General features: G+C 45.8%; 1 protein-coding gene across 1 annotated transcript in view; it reads left to right on the top strand.

Moving 5' to 3' along the window:
• LOC144509693 (ephrin type-A receptor 8-like) overlaps positions 1-21,655 on the top strand; it is a 147,992-nt gene that overhangs the window by 106,142 nt on the left and 20,195 nt on the right. Inside the window, exons 10-11 of the mRNA XM_078238476.1 lie at positions 5,277-5,467; positions 13,497-13,652. Coding sequence (XP_078094602.1) covers positions 5,277-5,467; positions 13,497-13,652 — 347 coding nt within the window. The remainder of the gene's footprint in view (positions 1-5,276; positions 5,468-13,496; positions 13,653-21,655) is intronic.

The raw sequence follows: 21,655 nt of genomic DNA, 5'->3' as shown, positions 1-21,655 counted from the left end.
GTCCCACTCCAGGATCTGATGACCAAAGTGCGTTCATAACGCATTCGAGCAGGTTGTGTGTCAACTTGTAAATCAATGGCAGGTGGTAAATGCAGAAGAGGTTTCTGGTCAGCTATGTGACAGAAATAACACTGGAACCTCTACCATCACCATGACAACATACATATAACAACATGTGTTGCTCCAGCAATGTGGGCAGCATGGTGGCACAGTGGTTAGCACTGCTGCGTTACAGCGCCAGGGACACGGGTTCAATTCCAGCCTTGGGTCACTGTCTGTGTGGAGTTTGCACGTTCTCTCGGTGTCTGCGTGGGGTTTCCTCCGGGTATCTGGTTTCCTCCCACAGACCAAAGATGTGCAGATTAGGTGGATTGGCCACGCTAAATGTGTGGGGACACAGGGATAGAGCCTGGATAAGATACTCTCTCAGAGAGTCAGTGCAGATTCAATGGGCCAAGTGGCCACCTTCTGCACTGTAGGGTTTCTATGATTCCTTTGGGGTCAGATTGGTGTCAACAGCACAGGGTTCAATCCCTGTTCTGGCTGCAGTGGCTCTGGGACCTGTTTGCTTGCCCATGGTAGAGAATGTGGAGCAATGGGTCAGACCTGTCTTCCATCCAAACTGAAGATGAGGATCTAAGTGACCCCATCCTGATCTAACATTAATATAATTAACAGCAAGCTGATGGGCTGAACTAGGATCTGACATGAAGTCCACTGTTACACCAGTTAATCAGCGTGCCTCTGCTAGTTAGTTATGATATTGTATGTCACTTACCATACTGATTAACATACTGCTGAGTAAGTAAATGGTTTGGCATGCATCAACACAGCATGTCAAGCACATTAACACGGGATATAACAGTTGGGATAGTATTGATTGGCAGGTAACACGTGTATAAGAGCTCTCCTGGAATGCTGTTATTCTTTAACTCTTTGTTTAGATTACCATACATTGCGTTTGATACGTTTGTGTTAAGAGCAAGTAACAGGATAGTGTTAGATATGTATTTAACGAAGTAAGATGCAAGAAGAACCACGAAGTAGGCCTCATGAACTAAACACTGGGAACTTTTTATTCTAAATGTGTGCTGCCCCACAGTCAAATCCTAGTCTGCTTAAACAGTTCCACACTGGGAGGAGCTAAACCCCCTCTCAGGGGTCACATGATCTACACTCTTAAAGGGACATCACGCACCCCAAATCCCGAATATACATGTATCACAGGTAGGTGCCACACTTGCCCCTGAATTAGATAGACAAAGGTTCAACTCCAGCTCCAGGCCCTGAATACTTTCATTGCTTTTGCAGTATCTAAGGGAATGCTGCACTATCCATTATTGGAGAAACAATGTGGGAGGCTTCCCAGTATCCTGGCCTCAACATTGACACATCGACCAACACCACCAGAAAAGACAAATGAACTAGTCATTTACCTGTCTTGTGCATTCAAGTTGGTTGCTATGTTTGACTACAAGATCACGGTAACTGCACTTCAGAAAGTAATTTATTGGAACACACTTTAATGAATTCAAAGGTCATGGAAGGCAGTATATAAATGTGAGTTCTGTCTGTATTTCACTGATTAGAAAATATACCCTCTCTCACTGTCAGATTGAATCATTACTGTCAGTGCCCTGCTCCAATAGCCAGTATCCCCACTGTTAATGGATGACAGAAATATCTTATCAGAAAACCCATCAAACAAGCAAATGATTAGTGTCATTTGAAGTGTGACTTATCTCCTTTAGCAATCTGTGTACTCTTTTCCAGATTATTATCCAATTCGACAATACTTATACGCTTTCTTCGAGATTTATTTGAGAAGATAGGAACTTAAACAATTAACATAGCACGTTGCATCACCTACTTATTCCAATTAAGTATTTTTGAATTGTTGTTTTCATATAGGGAGGTGTGACTGCTAATGTCAACAGCAAGATCCCACACACACCAATCAGATAAATGACCAGGTACTAGAGTTCAGTGGCATTGGCTGAGGGATACATGTTGTCCAGGCTGCACCTCCATCAACAGTGCCACCGGAATATTGATATGTCTCTGACAGAACCTTAGATTATCATTTCATCTGAACGATGGCACCTTGGGCAGAACCTTTTGCTATCGGGCAATGAAGCAGCAGCCTGGATTATTATCTGCCCAGGTTTCTGGAGCGTTCTTAAACCCACCATCAGCAAACTCTTTTCCGAGAGTGCTACCACTGAGCTAAGGCTTGGGATCTGTTTGTGAGGAGGTGGGTGGCACCGGTATGATCCTTGTGTTGGCTTGCTCGGTCACTTCAGAAGATATTAAGCTGGATTTTACACTCCCCCACTGCAGGAGAGGAGGGGGTCATATAAAATCCAGCCACCTATGGCATGGTGGCACAGTGGTTAGCACTGCTGTCTCACAGCGCCGGGGACCCGGGTTCAATTCTGGTCTTGGGTGACTGTGTGGAGTTTGCACATTCTCCCCGTGTCTGCGTGAGTTTCCTCCAGGTGCTCCGGTTTCCTCCCACAGTCCAAAAGACATGCTGGTTAGATGCATTGACCATGCTAAATTCTCCCTCAGTGTACCCGAACAGGCACCGGACTGTGGCGACTTGGAGATTTTCACAGTAACTTTGTTGCAGTGTTAATGTAAGCCTACTCGTGACAGTAACAAAATGAACTTATAAAAAAATAAACTTATAAAGATGTGTAGGTTAGGGAAAGGTAGGTAGGGAAAATGTGTGGGGTTACAGGGATAGAGCCTGGGTAAGATGCTCTGTTGGAGAGTCAGTGCAGAACTGATGGGCCGAATAGACTCCTTCTGCACTGTAGGATTCTATGATTATACTCACCAGATTAGGCAATTGATACCCACTGTAGGAAATCTTCTTACCACCACTGGGATCTAACAGTGGAATGTAAACATCTTAAAAAGCTTAAACTCGAGTCCAGCCCTGCTCAGCCCCATCCACTTCCAGTTTCAATGCAGGACTCATTTACATATTTTAATCTCCATTTTAAATATAAAGTCAGCCTCCCGGTCTCCCAGGCTTCAGGAAACCTGACAGCCAAAGAGGGGCAAAGATTGTTGTCTGGAAGAGGTAACTGTTTTTTCAACATTGCTTATCAGATAGGATGAGGTGATGGCCTAGTGGTATTATCACTAGACTATTAATCCAGAAACTCAGCCAATGGTCTGGGGACCCGGGTTTGAATCCCACCACAGCAGATGGTGGAATTTGAATTCAATAAGGAAAACATCTGGAATTAAGAATCCATTGATTACCATGAAACTATTGTTGATTGTCAGAAAAACCCATCTGATTCACTAATGTCCTTCAGGGAAGGAAATCTGCCGTCCTTACCTGGTCTGGCCTACATGTGGCTCCAGAGCCACAGCAATGTGGTTGACTCTCAGCTGCCCTCTAAAATGGCCTAGCAAGCCACTCAGTTCAAGGGCAACTAGAGATGGGTAATAAATGCTGGCCAGCCAGCGACGCCCATGTCCCATGAATAAAAAAAAGAGTGCTTCACCCCAGACACTCCCAGCTAAACTGCTTCCCTCTGGATTAGGCCCCATTCACCTCCAATCATCAGATACTCCTGATTGATTGAGACCATTCCTGCCATACTGCTCACTCCCTCTGTCAGAATCAGATCCACTCCAGACCTCGCATCCCTACACAGAGGGAGAAGGAGGGTAATCCTACGACCACCATCCCACATGATAAAATACTCTGTACTTACCCGTCATCTGATCTCATCCCCACCTCACAATCTGACATGCGATGTTATCCAATTTGGAAAGATCAATAGAAAAGCAGAATGCTTTTGAAATGGTGAGTGACTGGAATTGGTATTCTCCAGAATCTGGATGTAGCAAAATATCCAGGTACAGCAAGCAATCAGGAGAGAATTTACTGCAAAGAAACTGGAGTATAAGTGATGAGGTCTCACTGCAAATGTATACCGGCTTTAGTGAGACAATACCTGGGATGCTGTGTACAGTTTTGCTTGAGTTATCTAATGAAAGTGACACTTGCTTTGGAGAGAGAACCCCAAAGGTTCACTAGACTGATTCCTGTGATGAGGGGATTGTCCTATGAGGAAAGATTGAGGCCTGTATTGCCCAGAGATTAGACAAATGAACGTTAATCTAATTGAAGCGTATAACATTGTAAAGGGACCTGTTAGGGTAGACGCGGGGGGATGTTTCCTCTAGCAGGAGAGTTTAGATCAGTGGTTAGCACTGCTGCCTCACACCACCAGGGATCTGGGTTCAATTCTGGCCTTGGATGACTGACAGAATCTGCATGTTCTCCCTGTGTCTGCATGAGTTTCCTCCGGGTGCTCCGGTTCCCTCCCACACTCCAAAGGTGTGCAGGTTAGGTGGATTGGCCATGATAAACTGCCCCTTAGTGTCCCAAGATGTGTGGGTTAGATGGATTAGCCTTGGTGGGGTTACGAAGATGGGGTGGGGGAGAAGGCCTGGGTAAGATACTCTATCAAAGAGTCAGTGTGGATTCAATGGGCTGAATGGCCTCCTTCTGCACTGTTGGGATTGTATGAAATTGTGGGGGGTCATACTCTCAGAATAAAGGGCTGGCCATTTGGAACTGAGATGGGGGGGAATCACTTCACTCTGAGGGTGAGGAATCTTTGGAATTCTCTACTCCAAAGATTGTGAATGTTCGTTCATTGAGTGTATCCGAGACAGAGATTGAAATGCTTTTGGATTCGGAGAGAATTAAGGGATATGGGAATAATATCAGATGGTAGAGCTGAAGAAGAACAGCCATCATCGGAATGAATGATGGAGCAGGTGCAAGGAGCCAAATCCAGATCCTCTCCCTTCTGTACCCCAGAAGCACCAACTTAATTGGCTGTGGCCCCTGCTGCAGCATTGCCGCACCTGGCAATCAGGCTATTTTTGGGTGGAAATCCGCATTAAAACACCTCTCACGTCTTGTAATCAAAACTCTCCGGCATTTCCAGAACTCCTTCCTGCCGTTTGCAAGTCCTGTCCCAGTAAATATCGAAGTGTAAGTGTCAACAATATAATACAGATTTGAATCATATACAAACCTGGCTAGGTAAGGTGACAGACTGTACATTAAAGATTACTAAACGTTGGAGGTCTAATTCTAAGTCCTCTTGAATTTAGTAAATCCCTTGAGTTTCCTCTCATGGTGTAATGTGGTCTACTGTATGGAATTAATATGGTACAGCATCAGGTGTCTCCCCTCCTGTTTTGAAGATTGGTAACGTTGGTATTTTATATTGCAGGTCATTAAATCCGTGGAGGAAGGTTATCGTCTTCCAGCTCCCATGGGCTGCCCGGCAGCCCTACACCAGCTCATGTTAGACTGTTGGCAGAAAGACCGCAATGAGAGGCCCAAGTTTTTCCAGATTGTCAGTGTATTGGACAAGCTCATTCGGAACCCCACTGCCCTCAAGATTCTTGACAGCACAAGCAGGTGAGAATTCATGCACCACCGTGTCGTTCTTCAGGAGAGAGGCTGCTGCCTTCCTAAAGGTTTTGCAGGAGACGCTGGTTTGGAGTGACAGAGTGTCACTTGCCTGTTTTACATCACTTGCAATTTCTATTTCTATTGAGTTCAGTCAGGAGCAATGTAAAACGAGCCTTGATTTGATTTGATTTATTATTGTCACATGCATTAGTATACAGTGAAAAGTATTGTTTCTTGCATACTGTACAGACAAAGCATACTGTTCATAGAGAAGGAAAGGAGAGGGTGCAGAATGTAGTGTTACAGTCATAGCTGTTGGCTTGCTTTCTCCATTTCACATTAGCACATGTTGTCACGATCTACCCCATTACTTTTAATGTATTTTTTGCTCTTTGCACCATTATCCTATTTGTTATGAATTATTGAAAGAAACCGGTTCAGTTAAAGTTGTGTATAACAGGACTGACCATGCCTTCACTTACCGCGGTAATGGTAAAGGCTGGCAAGGCTCGAGAACTCTTCATTATAATGTGTCTAAATGTGGGGCGATTCACAGAATATTTAGACTAGCATGATAATGGTAAAAGGATGGGAAGCAGTGTGATTAACTGCAGTGCATGCTGCAGAAAATCTAATGTCGCAATCCGTTAGCTGGTGCAGTTGCAAAGAACGCCTGTCTTCAATCAAGGTTGAGGTGGAGTTGTTACAAATCCACTGTGTTCATTTATTTACATACATAGAACCAATCTCTGTCTGAATATATCATGGCCCCATTAGAGGTATGGGCCACACACTCATACCTCATGTATGCTTCTTCAATCGTTTCAAAGACATCAAACAGTTTTATAACAATACAAATTGTTATCGTTTTCACCGGTTCCATGGTTACCACCGCTGAGACTCGGGTCAAAATGCTCCAACCTAGCCGCGACTGGGATTTTCCAGTCCTGCTGCAAGTGAATGGAGATTTGGCTGCGTGCCTAATTCCCCGTCCTCACTGATAGTGGAGTCAGGGCTTACGAGACTGGAGAGTACTAGCTGAGATTTATATCCTAGATTTATGAATTGAATTCAAATGCCATCAGCTTATTCGAACCCATGTCCCCACAGTTTGAGGACCTTGGGATTATTAGTCCAATGGCATTAACAATATGTCACCATCTTGCCAATTATGCAACCTTTTTCCTTATTGCGATCAATATGAAGTCATTCTTTCTTGTGTGGTATTGGTCTGTTCACTGTTCCTTTAAACCAGCTACTATATGAAATGTTTAGCAAGGCCAGTGTCAACCTATCATAGTTATAGTGAAGAGTTATGGTCAGTCTTGGTTTGGAACACCGGAACAGGGTTGAGCCATTCAGCCCCTCTAGCCTGTTAAGCCATTGCTTCAGATCAACCAGTCCAACTTCACATAATAATACAGAGTAACAGATATTTTACAATTCCACACGTTAATACATTTGTCTTAATTGAATAGCCTCCTGTGCACCAGACTAACTGCAACCTTTCCTTGTTCGAACTCCTTGTAGTTTTTGGGGCAGAATTCCCTCAAAATATTTCTCAGTGTCATAACGACAAGATAATGGAGTGATCGGCACCGGTGTCTCAGGTGCGCTCCGCACCACGATCCTCCCACACTCAGTCACTGTTTGGAGAATTGGGAGTTCAGCGCTGGTACTGCGGGGGGGCAGGGCCTAAACACCAGTGATCCCGGCTTCAGAATGTTTCGCAAGGGTGGCCCGATCTCTCAGTGCACTGCGAGACCCCCTCGCTCACCCCACACACAACAGGACCACCTCCCCCCTCAACATCAGCGGTATATTCCCCAACCCCCTCCACAACACGGGTATGCTGGCATTGGGGAATTGTGACATCGGGTCCCTCCTGATGGTTCCCCCTGCCCAACCCCCAGCATGCCCCCTCCCCCTTCAGGACCTCTGGCATGGCCCCGCCCCCCCCATCCCATCAGGACCTCTGACATGATCCTGCCCCTGCATGTCCCCTGTCCTAGCCCCTCCCAACATAGCCCCCCTCACATAGCCCCCCTCACATAGCCCCCCTCACATAGCCCCCCTCACATAGCCCCCCTCACATAGCCCCCCTCACATAGCCCCCCTCACATAGCCCCCCTCACATAGCCCCCCTCACATAGCCCCCCTCACATAGCCCCCCTCACATAGCCCCTCTCACATAGCCCCCCTCACATAGCCCCCCTCACATAGCCCCCCTCACATAGCCCCCCTCACATAGCCCCCCTCACATAGCCCCCCTCACATAGCCCCCCTCACATAGCCCCCCTCACATAGCCCCCCTCACATAGCCTCCCTCACATAGCCTCCCTCACATAGCCTCCCTCACTCAGGCCCCATTCTCTTGGCACTGCCCCAACACACTGGCAATGATCAACTGGGTGCCATTTGGGCCCCACCAGATCGGCACTGCCCGGCCATGCACCCGACCCCCCAGAGGCTTCAATGGCTTCTGAGCCCCCTCCACCCCCTGTGCGACCATCACGTGAGCTCTCCACTAGTAGAAACCAGTAGTGATTCCCGCCGTTATTGCGCTGTGCTTGAATGCTGGAGATTCCCCCCCGCCCCCCCCCAACCCCGCCAGTACCAGCGCTGAACTGCCAATTCTCCAAACAGTGACTGAGTGTGGGAGGATCGTGGTGCGGAGCGCACCTGAGACACTGGTGCCGATCACTCCATTATCTTGTCGTTATGACACTGAGAAATATTTTGAGGGAATTTGAATGGGCTATACATGTTTGAATACGATGGTAAATATGCGAATTGGACTCGCGCCTTCTCTGGGCGTGATCTGGTTCACGCCGTTAGAAAGGGGCCGGGAGAATTGCAAACGCTTTGGCGCCAGGCGCGAAATTAACTTTTAGGCACCCGTGCTCTTTTCCGGGACTGGCACGATCTGCTAATGGTGCGGTGAGGTCGGAGAATCACCCCTTGTTTTCTTTGAATCTGACTGGTTGGACAAGTATTTCTCCCTTTGCCGACTCCCTGGGTTCAAGGTTGAGAGGGGAAGCAATGTCCAACAAACCCCACCAAGAGCTCGCAACTCGTGGAGGCTTTACTGATCAGTAACAGAACTGAATTACTGAATGCTAACAGTCTTTCAGGAAGCTCCTTCAAGGCGGAGCTCTCTTGTGTTTCACCACCACACATTGCTTTAAAACACTGTCCTGAAATGCACCTTTTGCTACTGAATCCTTCCTGTGCTAAAAAACCCCAGAACAATCCCGACTTGTAACCACCCTGACAGTGATATCATTAATGTCCCGTGCTCATCCTAAACTGACTTACATCAAACATTAACAAGCAGCAACTGAGCAGGAAGCATCAGAGCGGCTTTTCTCCTGAATGATCCATGCTCTCTCTCCTGTGGAATTGCTGCTTCTTCCATCAGCTATAAATAGAGGAGGGGAATGTTTAGCATTGACGGAGAAAGAGTGAATACAGACAATTTTTATACACTGATGTATTTGATGGAGCAAGATATCGTGATGGCTGCGAAATGTGTGAATATTTTATTTTTGCATTTCACATTTGCTATCTCAGCATGCTGCTGCATTCAATATAAGAAACAGTTAATGTAATTACCTCACCTGGAGGCAACAGAGAAAATCTCCTCTCTCACCAATAACCATTCGAGGTTAGAGCATTGTAAGCATTTACTTACATGAGGATACAGCTTCCATTTCATTGAAAACATTCTCTCAATAGGACAGTATCTTTATATTGTTTTATAGCTGGGATTCCCTCTGCTCTGTATGAAAGCTGAGCTCAATTCTTAGAGTCATAGGATCCCTACAGTGCTGAAGGAGGCCATTCAGCCCATCGAGTCTGCACCGACCACAATCCCACCCAGGCCCTATTCCCATAACCCCACTTATTTACCCTACTAGTCCCCCTGACACTAAGGGGCAATTTAGAATGGCCAATCCACCTAACCTGCACATCTTTGGACTGTGGGAGGAAACCCACGCAGACACGGGGGAGAATGTGCAAACTCCACACAGACAGTCACCCAAGCCAGGAATTGAACCCAGGTTCCTGGCGCTGTGAGGCAGCAATGCTAACCACTGTGCCACCGTGCTGTCCTTTAAGGTGATTGAGTGCATTCATGACCAGTGAAAGATTTGCCTCCACTGGTGAACAGCAGGAACTGAGCGTATTAGGCAAGAGTTAGGAGGAAATCGGGCAAAGGCTATAGTGAAGCTGTGAAGGGTTTTGAGGTTGAACAGGCTCCGCGCCACCACAACCAGCGAGAACGGAGAATTTGGCACTCAGCCAAATCTCCATTCACTGCAGTGGGACTGTTGAATCCCAGCCATGGATGAAGCCAGAGAATCCAGCCCATTATGTTAGACCATTCTCAAATACAATAACGCTTGGAAATTTCTGTCTGGACATCACCACAACCTGATTTTCCTGTTCAGTGGGGAAGGCAAGCCACCAGAAAGTTTCTACATTCAACAATCAATCCCACAGCATCTAGCATCATGATAGGTTGACACTGGCCTTGCCAGTGGCCTGCATTTCATATAGTAGCCGGTTTAAAGGAACAGTGAACAGACCCATACCACACAAGAAAGGACTACTTCATAGTGACCGCAATAAGGAAAAAGGTTGTGTAATTGGCAAGATGATGACATTGTTTATGCCATTGGACTAATAATCCCAAGGTCCTAAAACTGTGGGGACATGGGTTTAAATCAGCTGGTGGCATTTGAATTCAATTCATAAATCTAGGATATAAATCTCAGCTAGTACTCTCCAGTCTCGTAAGCCCTGCCTCCACTGTCAGTGAGGACGGGGAATTAGGCGCTCAGCCAAATCTCCATTCACTTGCAGCAGGACTGGAAAATCCCAGTCGCGGCTAGGTTAGAGAATTTTGGCCCTAGTCTCGATGATGGTGTCACAAGTAGGCTTACATCAACACTGCAATGAAGTTACTGTGAAAATCTCCTAGTCGCCACACTCCGGCCGCTGATCGGGAACACTGAGGGAGAATTTAGCATGGCCATGCATCTAACCAGCACCTCTTTGGACTGTGAGAGGAAACCGGAGCACCCGGAGGAAACCCACACAGACACGGGGAGAACGTGCAAACTCCGTACAGACAGTGACCCAAACTGGAAATCGAATCTGGGTCCCTGGCGTTGTGAGGCAGCAGTGCTAACCACTGTGCCACCACCATGCCGCCCTCATAAACGTAGACCAAATGTTTCCCCTTGAGGGGCAATCTAGAACAAGAGGTCTAGATTGAGGTTGAGAGGCGATAGATTTAAAACTGAGATGAGGAGGAACTACTTCTCACAGAGGGTGGTGAATTTGTGGAACTCGCTGCCCCATAGCGCGGTGGAGCCTGAATCGTTAACTGGTTTCAAAAAGGAGATAATTATACCACTGATTTAAAAAAACAGGTTAAAGGGATATGGGAAACAGGTGGGGAGGTGGATTTGAGACCAGGGAGAGATCAGCCATGATCTGACTGAATGGCGGAGCAGGCTTGACAGGCTGAATTACATACTTCCATTCCCAATTCCTATGTTCTTAAATGGGACGGTTGTTGGCGGTCTATTATTGCAGCCCCAGAACTTCATCACTGCAGCTCATCAGGGCAGGACCCAGCCACCTTCAGCATCTCTTCAATACAATTACGGGACCTGCTGAGGTCAACTCACTTTGATCAAAATGGGAGCCAAATCTGAGGCTTTTTGTTTTATAAGAGCAGCAGTCCTTTAATAAACAGTTATAGCCAGGGTGGGAAGGGTCCCCTCTGTTCATCCACTGCAGTTGGTCACAACAAAGATTTACATTTCTTTTTCATGAGGATATGCCTTTTCCAAGTCCAAATGTATCAAAACTATTTCAGCATTGAGCAATAAGGAGCCAATCAAACAGAGTTTTCTTGAGTTAAAGAAGGTGCAAATTTATTAATCGCTAAATGCAAGGAAGAATAATACAAATGCCACATCTCATGTACAGGTATAAGAAATAAGGGAAGTTCTCGTCCAATAAAAAACAGTCAGATGAATATCCAGTTAAGTGTCCTTTTCTTGTCCTGGAGGTGTAGATTGATAAACATTGCTGTCAATTTGGATGAGCTGGTTTCTTTAGTGCGGCCACATAGAATCCTGACAGTGCAGAAGGAGGCTATTTGGATCATCAAGTCGGCACTGACAACAATCCCACCCAGGCCCTATCCCTGTAACCCCACATACTCACTCTGCTAATCCACCTCACACTAAGGGTCAATTTAGCGCGACCAATTAACCTAACCTGCACATCTTTGGACTGTGGGAGAAAACCTGTGCAGACGCGGGGAGAACATGCAAACTCCATGCAGTCACCTAAGGCTAGAATTGAACCCAAGTCCCTGGCACTGTGCGGCAGCAGTGCTAACCAGTGTGCCACCAATTAGTTGTCAGTTTTGTGCAGTAAGATACGTTCTACTAGGATTGGAGTTGAAGTTACTCACTCAGGTACACTCCAGTACAACATATTCCATTCATTCTAACAGGATCGCCGATGTCCTTATTTAGATGGGGATTATGTTTAATTTAATTGATGTAGAAGACTTTGCAATTATTACTGCTCGGTTTCTGATAGCTGATTTCTTGAACTGGATGGCATATACTTTTTCTCAGAGAGAGAGAGGGAGAGAGCTCATCTTTTCAGATTGATTCCTTTGCTGAAAACTCTCTTGACACTCTTTGTGTCACTACCCTCTCTGCAGTGACTGTAATCTGGCCTGTTAAGACTCACCCATTGTCTATTTCCAAGGGGTTTTGGGTAGGTTTGTCTGTGGCAGCCATTCCTTCAATATCCAGCACTTTTCATTTTAACATTCCTTCCTTAGACAGTGATGAGTTTCGATAGGTCTGAACATTTGTTTGTTTGTTCACCTTCACCCTGGAATGTGGTCGTGCTTTTTAAAGCAGGTTGCCCTGTCTCAGTACAAATTGCAATGTTTGAATTGTAATTTCATACCACAACTTTCCAGAAGCTGACCAACCGGCAATATCATATATCAGGTGACTTGCAGCAGCTGTCTTTTGACAGTCTCTTTTGTTGTCTTTATAAAGTGCTTTTTAAACAGTTCAGTAAATGTTTGGTTAGCCGGGGAAATTGCAGATTTATTACTCGTGCACAAATCAAAAAAAATGCTCCTCGAACAAAATGGTAGCGACTGATAGTGAAATCACAGAGCCACGTATCAACATACAAAACATGACATAAAGGGGCACTCACCATACTCAGAGTTAGTAATCTTGCTTTGTGACAGTAAATGGAGATGTGCACTAATGTAATTGGCCATGCGTGATATCTCTGTGCGAGAGAGGATATCTTATTTAAGCTATTTTAAAAATATCCCACCAGCACCAAACACAAGTGAAATCTCTCACATCAGAAGCAACACAGATTGTTCTATCAACCAGTCCAGTAATTATAAAGTAAACAATTCAGAGGAGAGATAACCCTGTTTTCCAGGAATGAAAAATCCTCCAAAAGGATGCAAGGGTAGATTGTTAATTACGGATGTTAAGGGATATGGGAAAAGCAGGTAGGTAGTTCTAGGGTATGGAACAGCTAACTGAATGAGAAAACAAGCTTGAGGGGCTGGGTTCCTTTGACAGCGGATTTCCATTGGCACGTAGGCAGCATTCTGCAACTTCTTCAACGGGCAGAAAATGAGTTCCACGACTTCATTTGTAATGTCTCCAGATTGACTCAGGCGCTTTCATTTACATGATGCCTTTTAAATGGGATTAGCTGAAAATTTGAAAAATGAAATGCCCTTCTCTAGAAAGCTGAATGTGGAAGCTCTAGGGTGACTAATACAGGAATTAAAAGTTAATAATTAAGACTTAAAGGCTACAGGCATGGATGTGTCACCAGTGCTGCCTTCGAGGAAGATACATCAATGTTATAACTTTAGCACTGAGCATTGTCGAATGAATGATGAGGACTCTCAGTATCATTTTCATGTTACCACACACTCTTTATTTTGCAGACTGAACAGCCCACTCCTAAACAGAAACATTCTCAGCTACACGTCCTTTGCCTCTGTGGATGAATGGCTGGATGTCATTAAAATGGGACGTTATAAAGACAACTTTGCAGCTGCGGGTTATTTATCACTGAGTCTGGTAATGAGGATGAACATGGAGTAAGTACGGAGAATGTGTGGATGATTAATACGGTGAATTAATATGATGGATTTAAATGCCCGCTTTGCAGTAAAATATATTGTAATTAAACTTTATTTAACTTCCATTTCTCCCATGCCCAATAAATCACCCCCCAGGGTTGGGTTTTGAGTTTCGTGTGACTAGTTCCTCAATTTGAAAAAAAACATTAAACTTCTGCCCAATTTCTTGCTTGCATCAAACTAGAGTTTCCAAATGGAATTTTTTTTTTTATTCGTTCATGGGATATGTGCCCTTGAGGGGGCAGTTAACAGTCAACCACACTGCTGTGGCTCTGCAGTCCCATGTCAGCCAGACCGGGTAAGGACGGTAGATTTCCTTCCCTAAAGGTCATTAGTGAGCCAGACAATCAACAATGGTTTTATGGTCATCAGTTGACTTTTAATTCCAGATTTTTACTGAAAATCAGATTTCATCATTTGCCATGGTCGGATTTGAACCCAAGTCACCAGAGCATTACCCTGGGTTTCTGATTACTAGTCCAGTGACAATATCACTGCACCAATGCCTTCCCCACAATATAACAAAATCAATCATGCTTCAGTCTGTGCCTGTTTCTAGTCATGTTGTGTCTGATACAACTTCTTGTAAATCTATTCTTAGTTAGACTACAGTTGGAAAACAGTTGACAGTTCTAGGCCCAAAGTTTTGCAAAGACAGAGGGGCTTCACACCTTAGCCAGAAGTCCCACCCCCGAACCTGGCACTCATCATTTTAGTTGGGGGCAACGGGGGCAAGGAATGGGGGTTGGGGGAATAGGGGGCAGGATGTAGTTTGCATTCCATGCTTGATGGAGGCAGCACATAACAGTGCAGCTCACCTGAAACAGATGCAATTCTTGTAACTGGTATGTTGCTGAAACGTTCTGTTCTCATTTGTGGGTGGGATTTTCCAGTGCTGCTGAAAGTGAATCAAGTTTTGGCTGGATCGCCAAATTTTCCATTCTTGCTGGCAACGGGTCCCACCATGGATGAGAATGGAGAATCCTGCCCATTATATGGGCTTTAATATATTTAAGGAAAAGGTATAAAGCTGTCAGAATTATTTGGAGAAGTAGGGTATCCTACCTGAGGGGTCTTTTGGAAGAGGAAAGGTGATCTTTGGGACTGTTAGGAGTAGACATGAATGTGTCATGTCACGTAAAAACTGAATAGATTCGGTAGAACTGCCAAGTTGTCCAGTTATTTAAATCCCAAAGCTCTTTAAAGTGTTGAACAAAATAACATCCTGCTGTGGCTGTTTTCAATCTTATTTGCTGTATGCTTGCATAAACCTGAGGGTTATCATTGTCGAATTAGTAATGCATGACTGATTCTACAACCTATCACTATCACAGTGTGGGTCAGTAAATTAATAGTCATATGTACAACTCCAAGTGGTTATAAAAGTTGGAATGTTATGGCCATTCACATTGATGGGATTCTCCTATACCACTGCAGGGAATGGAGATTTAGAATCATAGAATCCCTACAGTGCAGAAGGAGGCCATTTGGCCCATCGGGTCTGCACTAACCATAATCCCACCCAGGCCCTATTCCCGTAACCCACATATTTACCCTTCTAATACCCCTGACATTAGAGTTAATTTAGCATGGCCAGTCAACCTAACCCCCACATCTTTGGATCGTGGGAGGAAACTGGAGTGCCCAGAAGAAACCCATGCAGACACGGGGAGAATGTGCAAATTTCACACAGGTGCCAAATTCTCCACCTTAGCCATAGCAGGAGCGTGGCATAAACAGCAGGTAAGATCATGCCCAAAGTCTTTGATATGGGGCTATTTATGTTTATTTTCATAAAGGAATTGAGTACTTGAAAGAATTTAAATGTATTGATATATTATCACAGAATTGTTACAGTGCCATTTGGCCCATCTATTCGGTCTGTCTCTCCAAATGAGCACGTTACCTAGTGCCATTCTTCTGTCTTCTCCCCATAACCCTGTACATTGTTTCTTTCTAAATAATCATCTAATCCCTCTTGCTCCCTCACAATCCCTCACAAGCTAGTGAGGCTAAGAACAGGGAGACTGAACAGCTGAACGCATGGCTAAAGGACTGGTGCAGGAGGGAGGGTTTCGAATTCGTGGATCACTGGGAAGTCTTCAAGAGAGGATGGCACCTGTACAAGAAGGACGGGTTGCACCTAAACTGGAGGGGTACGAATATCCTAGCTGGGAGTTTTGCTAGTCTGGTTCGGGTGGGTTTAAACTAATGTGGCAGGGGGGTGGGGATCAGAACAATAGGTCAATAAGCGTAGAGGCTGGGGACGAGGTTGGGGCCAAGACAAGGCTACCTAAGAGGAAGGGCATTCTGGGGGAGGATGACCTCAGTGGGCCTGGAAGTCTGGAGTGCATCTGCTTCAGTGCAAGGAGTGTCACGGGCAAGACAGACGAGCTTAGAGCCTTAATGCTTGCGCGGAACTTGGATGTGGTTGCAGTGACAGAGACTTGGTTAAAAGAAGGACAGGACTGGCAGCTGAATATTCCGGGGTGGGTATAAGTGTTTTAGGCGAGACAGAGGAGGGGCGAGGCGAGGTGGGGGAGTCGCAATGCTGGTTAGGGAGCATATTACAGCGGTACAGAGGGTGGACAATATGGAAGGGTCAGGTAACGAGTCACTGTGGGTGGGGCTCAGAAACAGGAAGGGCGCAGTCACTATGCTGGGGGTATACTACAGGCCTCCCAACAGCCCACGGGAAGTTGAGGAACGGATATGTAAGGAGATTCTGGACAGGTGCAGAAAAAATAGGGTTGTTGTAGTGGGAGATTTTAATTTCCCTCACATAGACTGGAAATCGCTTAGGGCTGGGGGCCTGGACGAGGAAGAATTTATAAAATGCGTACAGGAAGGTTCTTTGGAACAATATGTTGACAGTCCAACTAGAGAGGGGGCTATACTGGACCTAGTACTGGGGAATGAGCCCGGTCAGGTCATCAAAGTTGCAGTAGGGGAACATGTGGCAAATAGTGACCACAATTCTGTAAACTTTAGGATAGCAATGGAAAAAGATGAGTGTTGTCCTATGGGTAAGGTACTGAATTGGGGGAAGGCTAACTACAGCCAGATTAGGCAGGATTTGGTGGTTGTTGATTGGGAGAGGCTGTTTGAGGGTAAATCCACATCTGGCATGTGGGAGTCTTTTAAGGAGCAGTTGATAGGACTGCAGGACAGGCATGTGCCTGTAAAGAGGAAGGATAGGAAAGGTAGGATTTGAGAGCCATGGATAACCAGTGAAATTGTGGGTCTAATCAAAAAGAAAAAAAGAGGCATACATGAGGTCCGGGCAACTGAAAACAGATGGAGCTCTGGAGGAATACAGAGAGAGTAGGAAAGAACTCAAACAGGGAGTTAGAAGGGCAAAAAGGGGTCATGAAATGTCCTTGGCAGACAGGATTAAGGAGAATCCTAAGGCATTTTATACATATGTTAGGAACAAGAGGGTTGTTAGGGAAAGAATTGGACCTCTCAGGGACAAAGGAGGGGAATTATGCTTAGAACCAAAGGAAGCAGGTGAGATCCTAAACGAATACTTTGCATCAGTATTCACAAAGGAGAGGGACATGTTGACTGGTATTGTCTCAGAGAGATGTGTTGACCCGTTAGAAAAAATCTCAATTACAAGGGAGGAAGTGTTAGGTTTTTTAGGAAACATTAAGACAGACAAATCCCCAGGGCCAGATGGCATCTATCCTAGACTCCTCAGGGAGGCAAGAGATGAAATTGCTGGGCCTCTAACAGAAATCTTTGTCTCTTCACTGGACGCAGGTGAGGTCCCAGAGGATTGGAGGATAGCAAATGTGGTCCCGTTATTTAAGAAGGGTAGCAAGGATAACCCTGGTAATTATAGGCTGGTGAGCTTGACATCTGTGGTAGGGAAGTTGTTGGAGCAGATTCTTAGAGATAGGATATATGCGCATTTAGAACTGAATAATCTCATTAGCGATAGATAGCATGGTTTTGTACGAGGGAGGTCATGCCTCACAAATTTGGTTGAGTTTTTTGAGGAGGTAACAAAAACAATTGACGAGGGAAGGGCCGTGGATGTCGTCTATATGGATTTTAGTAAAGCGTTTGACAAGGTCCCACATGGCAGGCTGGTGCAAAAGGTTAAATTTCACGGGATAAAAGGTGAACTAGCTAGATGGGTGGAGAACTGGCTTAGCCTTGGAAGACAGAGGGTAGCAGTGGAGGGGTCTTTTTTCTGGTTGGAGGTCTGTGACTAGTGGTGTTCCGCAGGGCTTTGTACTGGGACCTCTGCTGTTTATGATATATATAAATGATTTGGAGGAAGATGTAGCTGGTGTGATTAGTAAGTTTGCAGACGACACGAAGATTGCTGGAGTTGCAGATAGTGATGAACATTGTCAGAGAATACAGCAGGATATAGATAGATCATAGAAATCATAGAAACCCTACAGTACAGAAGGAGGCCATTCGGCCCATCGAGTCTGCACGGACCACAATCCCACCCAGGCCCTACCCCCACATATTTACCCACTAATCCCTCTAACCTACGCATCCCAGGACTCTAAGGGGCAATTTTTAACCTGGCCAATCAACCTAACCTGCACATCTTTGGACTGTGGGAGGAAACCGGAGCACCCGGAGTAAACCCACGCAGACACGAGGAGAATGTGCAAACTCCACACAGACAGTGACCCGAGCCGGGAATTGAACCCGGGACCCTGGAGCTGTGAAGCAGCAGTGCTAACCACTGTGCTACCATGCCGCCATAGGCTGGAACATTGGGTGGAGAAATGGCAGATGGAACTTAATCCAGGTAAATGCGAAGTGATGCATTTTGGTAGATCTAATGTAAGGGGGAGCTATGCAATAAATGGCAGAACCATCAGGAGTATAGACACACAGAGGGACCTGGGTGTACAAGTCCACAGATCCTTAAAGGTGGCAGCACAGGTGGAGAGGGTGGTGAAGAAGGCATATGGCATGCTTGCCTTTATTGGACGGGGCATAGAATATAAAAGTTGGCATATGATGTTGCGGCTGTATAGAACGATGGTTAGGCCACATTTGGAATACTGTCTCCAGTTTGGTCGCCACACTACCAGAAGGACGTGGAGGCTTTGGAGAGAGTACAGAGAAGGTTTACCAGAATGTTGCCTGGTATGGAGGGTCTTAGCTATGAGGAGAGATTGGGTAAACTGGGGTTGTTCTCCCTGGAAAGACGGAGGATGAGGGGCGACCTAATAGAGGTGTATAAGATTATGAAGGGCATAGATAGGGTGAACAGTGGGAAGCTTTTTCCCAGGTCGGAGGTGACGAACACAAGGGGTCACGGGTTCAAGATGAGGGGGGCAAGGGTTCAACACAGATGTCAGGGGGACGTATTTTACACAGAGGGTGGTGGGGGCCTGGAATGCACTCCCAAGCAAGGTGATTGAGGCGGACACGCTGGGATCGTTTAAGACTTATCTAGATAGCCACATGAACAGACTGGGAATAGAGGGATACAAAAGAATGGTCTAGTTGGGCACATGAGCGGCGCAGGCTTGGAGGGCCGAAGGGCCTGTTCCTGTGCTGTATTGTTCTTTGTTCTTTGAATATGTGGATTGAACCTGCCACAAAGAGACGGCCAGCAGGTACCAGACCCTAAACACTCGCTGTGCGAAAGAATTTGTTCTCGTATCAGTTTTTGCTTCTTTTACCAATGACCTTAAGTCCGTGCCCTCTCATTCTCGATCCTTCTGCTAATGGAATCAGTTTTATATCTATTCTGTCTAAGCCCCTCATGATTTTGAACAACTCTATCAAATCTCCTCTCAGCCTTCCTCTCTCTGAGGAGAACAGTCCCAACCTCTCCAATCTATTCTCATAACTTTAGTTTCTCACTCCTGGACCCATTCTTCTGCACTCTCTCAAATGCTTTCAAATCCTTTCTAAAATGTATTGTACACAATATTCCAGCTGAGGTCTAACTAGCGTTTTATACATTTTGAATTGCTTTTGTACTCAATGACCCTACTAAAAATACCTGGAACACTACATTATTTATTAACTACTCTCTCAAAGAACAGTACAGCACAGGACAGGCCCTTCGGCCCTCCCAGCCTGCGCTGATCATGATGTCTGCCTAAAGTAAAACCGTATGCACTTACGAGTTGACCAACTCTCTCTATCTACCCATTTGTTCCTAATATTTGGATAAAATGCCTTGAGATTCTCCTTAATCCTGTCTGCCAAGGACATTTTGTGACCCCCTTCTTGCCCTCCTAACTCCCTGTTTGAGCTCTTTTCCACTTTCCCTGCATTCTTCAAGTGCTTCATCTGTTTTTAGTTGCCTAGACCTCATGTATACATCCTTTTTCTTTTTGACTAGACTCGCAAATTCCCTGATCATCCACGGTTCCCGAATCCTGCCTTTCCTGTCCTTCCTTTTCACAGGCACATGGCTGTCCTGCACTCCTATCAACTGCTCCTTAAAAGATTCCCACATGCCAAATATGGATTTACCCTCAAACAGCCTCACCTAAACAACAGCCTCCAAATCCTGCCTAATCCGGCCTTTCCCCAATTTAACGCCTTAACCCTAGGATAACACTTGTCCTTTTCCACGAGTATCCGAAAGCTTACAGAATTGTGGTCACTGTTCGCCACATGTTCCCCCACTGTGACTTTGATGACCTGGCTGGGCTCATTCCTTAGTACCAGGTCCAGTATAGTCCCCTCTCTAGTTGGGCTATCCACCTATTGTCCCGAAAAACCTTCCTGGATACACTTAACAAATTCTTCACTATCTGGGCTCCTATTCCTAAGGGATTTCCAGTCAATATGAGGAAAATTAAAATCTCTCACTACAACAACCCTATTATTTTTACATCTGTCCAGAATCTGCTTACGTATCCATTCTTCAACTTCCCGTGGGCTGTTGGGAAGCCTGGAGTACACCCCCATTATAGTGGCTGCCCCCACTCTGTTTCTGAGCTCTACCCACAGTGTTTCGTTACATGGTTCTACCAAGGTGTCCTCCCTCTGTACAGCTGCAATATGTTCCCTAACCAGTATTGTAACTCCCCCACCTCTTTTACCTTCCCCTCTGTCTCGCCTAAAACACTTATATCCCAGTATATTTAGTTGCCGGTCCTGTCCATTTTTAAACTAAGCCTCCATTACCACAACCACATCCAAGTTCCGCGCTTTAATCAAGGCTCTAAGTTCATCTGTCTTACCTGTTATACTCCTTGCATTGAAGCAGATGCATTCCAGACCTGCAGGCCCACTGAATTCGACCTCCCCCAGCCTGCTCTTCCCCTTAGCTAGCCTGGCCTTGGTCCCATGCTCATCCCCAGTCTCTACACTTGCTGACCTACTGTTCTGATTCCCTCCCCCCTGCCATATTAGTTTAAACCCACCTGACCCATACTAGCAAACCTTCCAGCCAGGATATTGGTGCCCCTCCAGTTCAGGTGTAACCCGTCCTTCTTGTACAGGCCCCACCTTCCCTGGAAGGATCCCAATGATCCACAAATCTGAAACCCTCCCCCCTACACCAGTTCCTTAGCCACATATTCAGCTTCAGGATAAAGTTTTTAAAGTTTATTTATTAGTCTCAAGCAAGGCTCACATTAACACTGCAATGAAGTTACTGTGAAATTTCCCGAGTCGCCACACTTCGGTGCCTGGTAGGATCAATGCCTCTAACCAGCATGTCTTTCAGATAGTGTGAGGAAACCAGAGCACCCAAAGGAAACCCACGCACACACGGGGAGAACGTGCAAACTCCACACAGACAGTGACCCAAACCGGGAATCGAACTGATGCTGTGAGGCAGCAGTGCTAACCACTGTGCCACCGTGCCGCCCTTAACTCCCTGTTCCTAACCTCACTCGCACGTGGCATGGCGTGTAATCCTGAGGCTACGCTAGACCTCCTGCTTGTCAATCTTCTACCTAACTCCCTAAATTGCTGTTGCAGGACCTCGTTACTCTTTCTACCTATGTCAT

Source organism: Mustelus asterias, chromosome 22 (genome assembly GCF_964213995.1).
Source record: "Mustelus asterias chromosome 22, sMusAst1.hap1.1, whole genome shotgun sequence".
In the NCBI taxonomy this organism is placed as follows: Eukaryota; Metazoa; Chordata; class Chondrichthyes; order Carcharhiniformes; family Triakidae; genus Mustelus; species Mustelus asterias.
The sequence above is the reverse complement of the archived record's forward strand: the minus strand, read 5'-3'. Positions and strand labels throughout refer to the sequence as shown.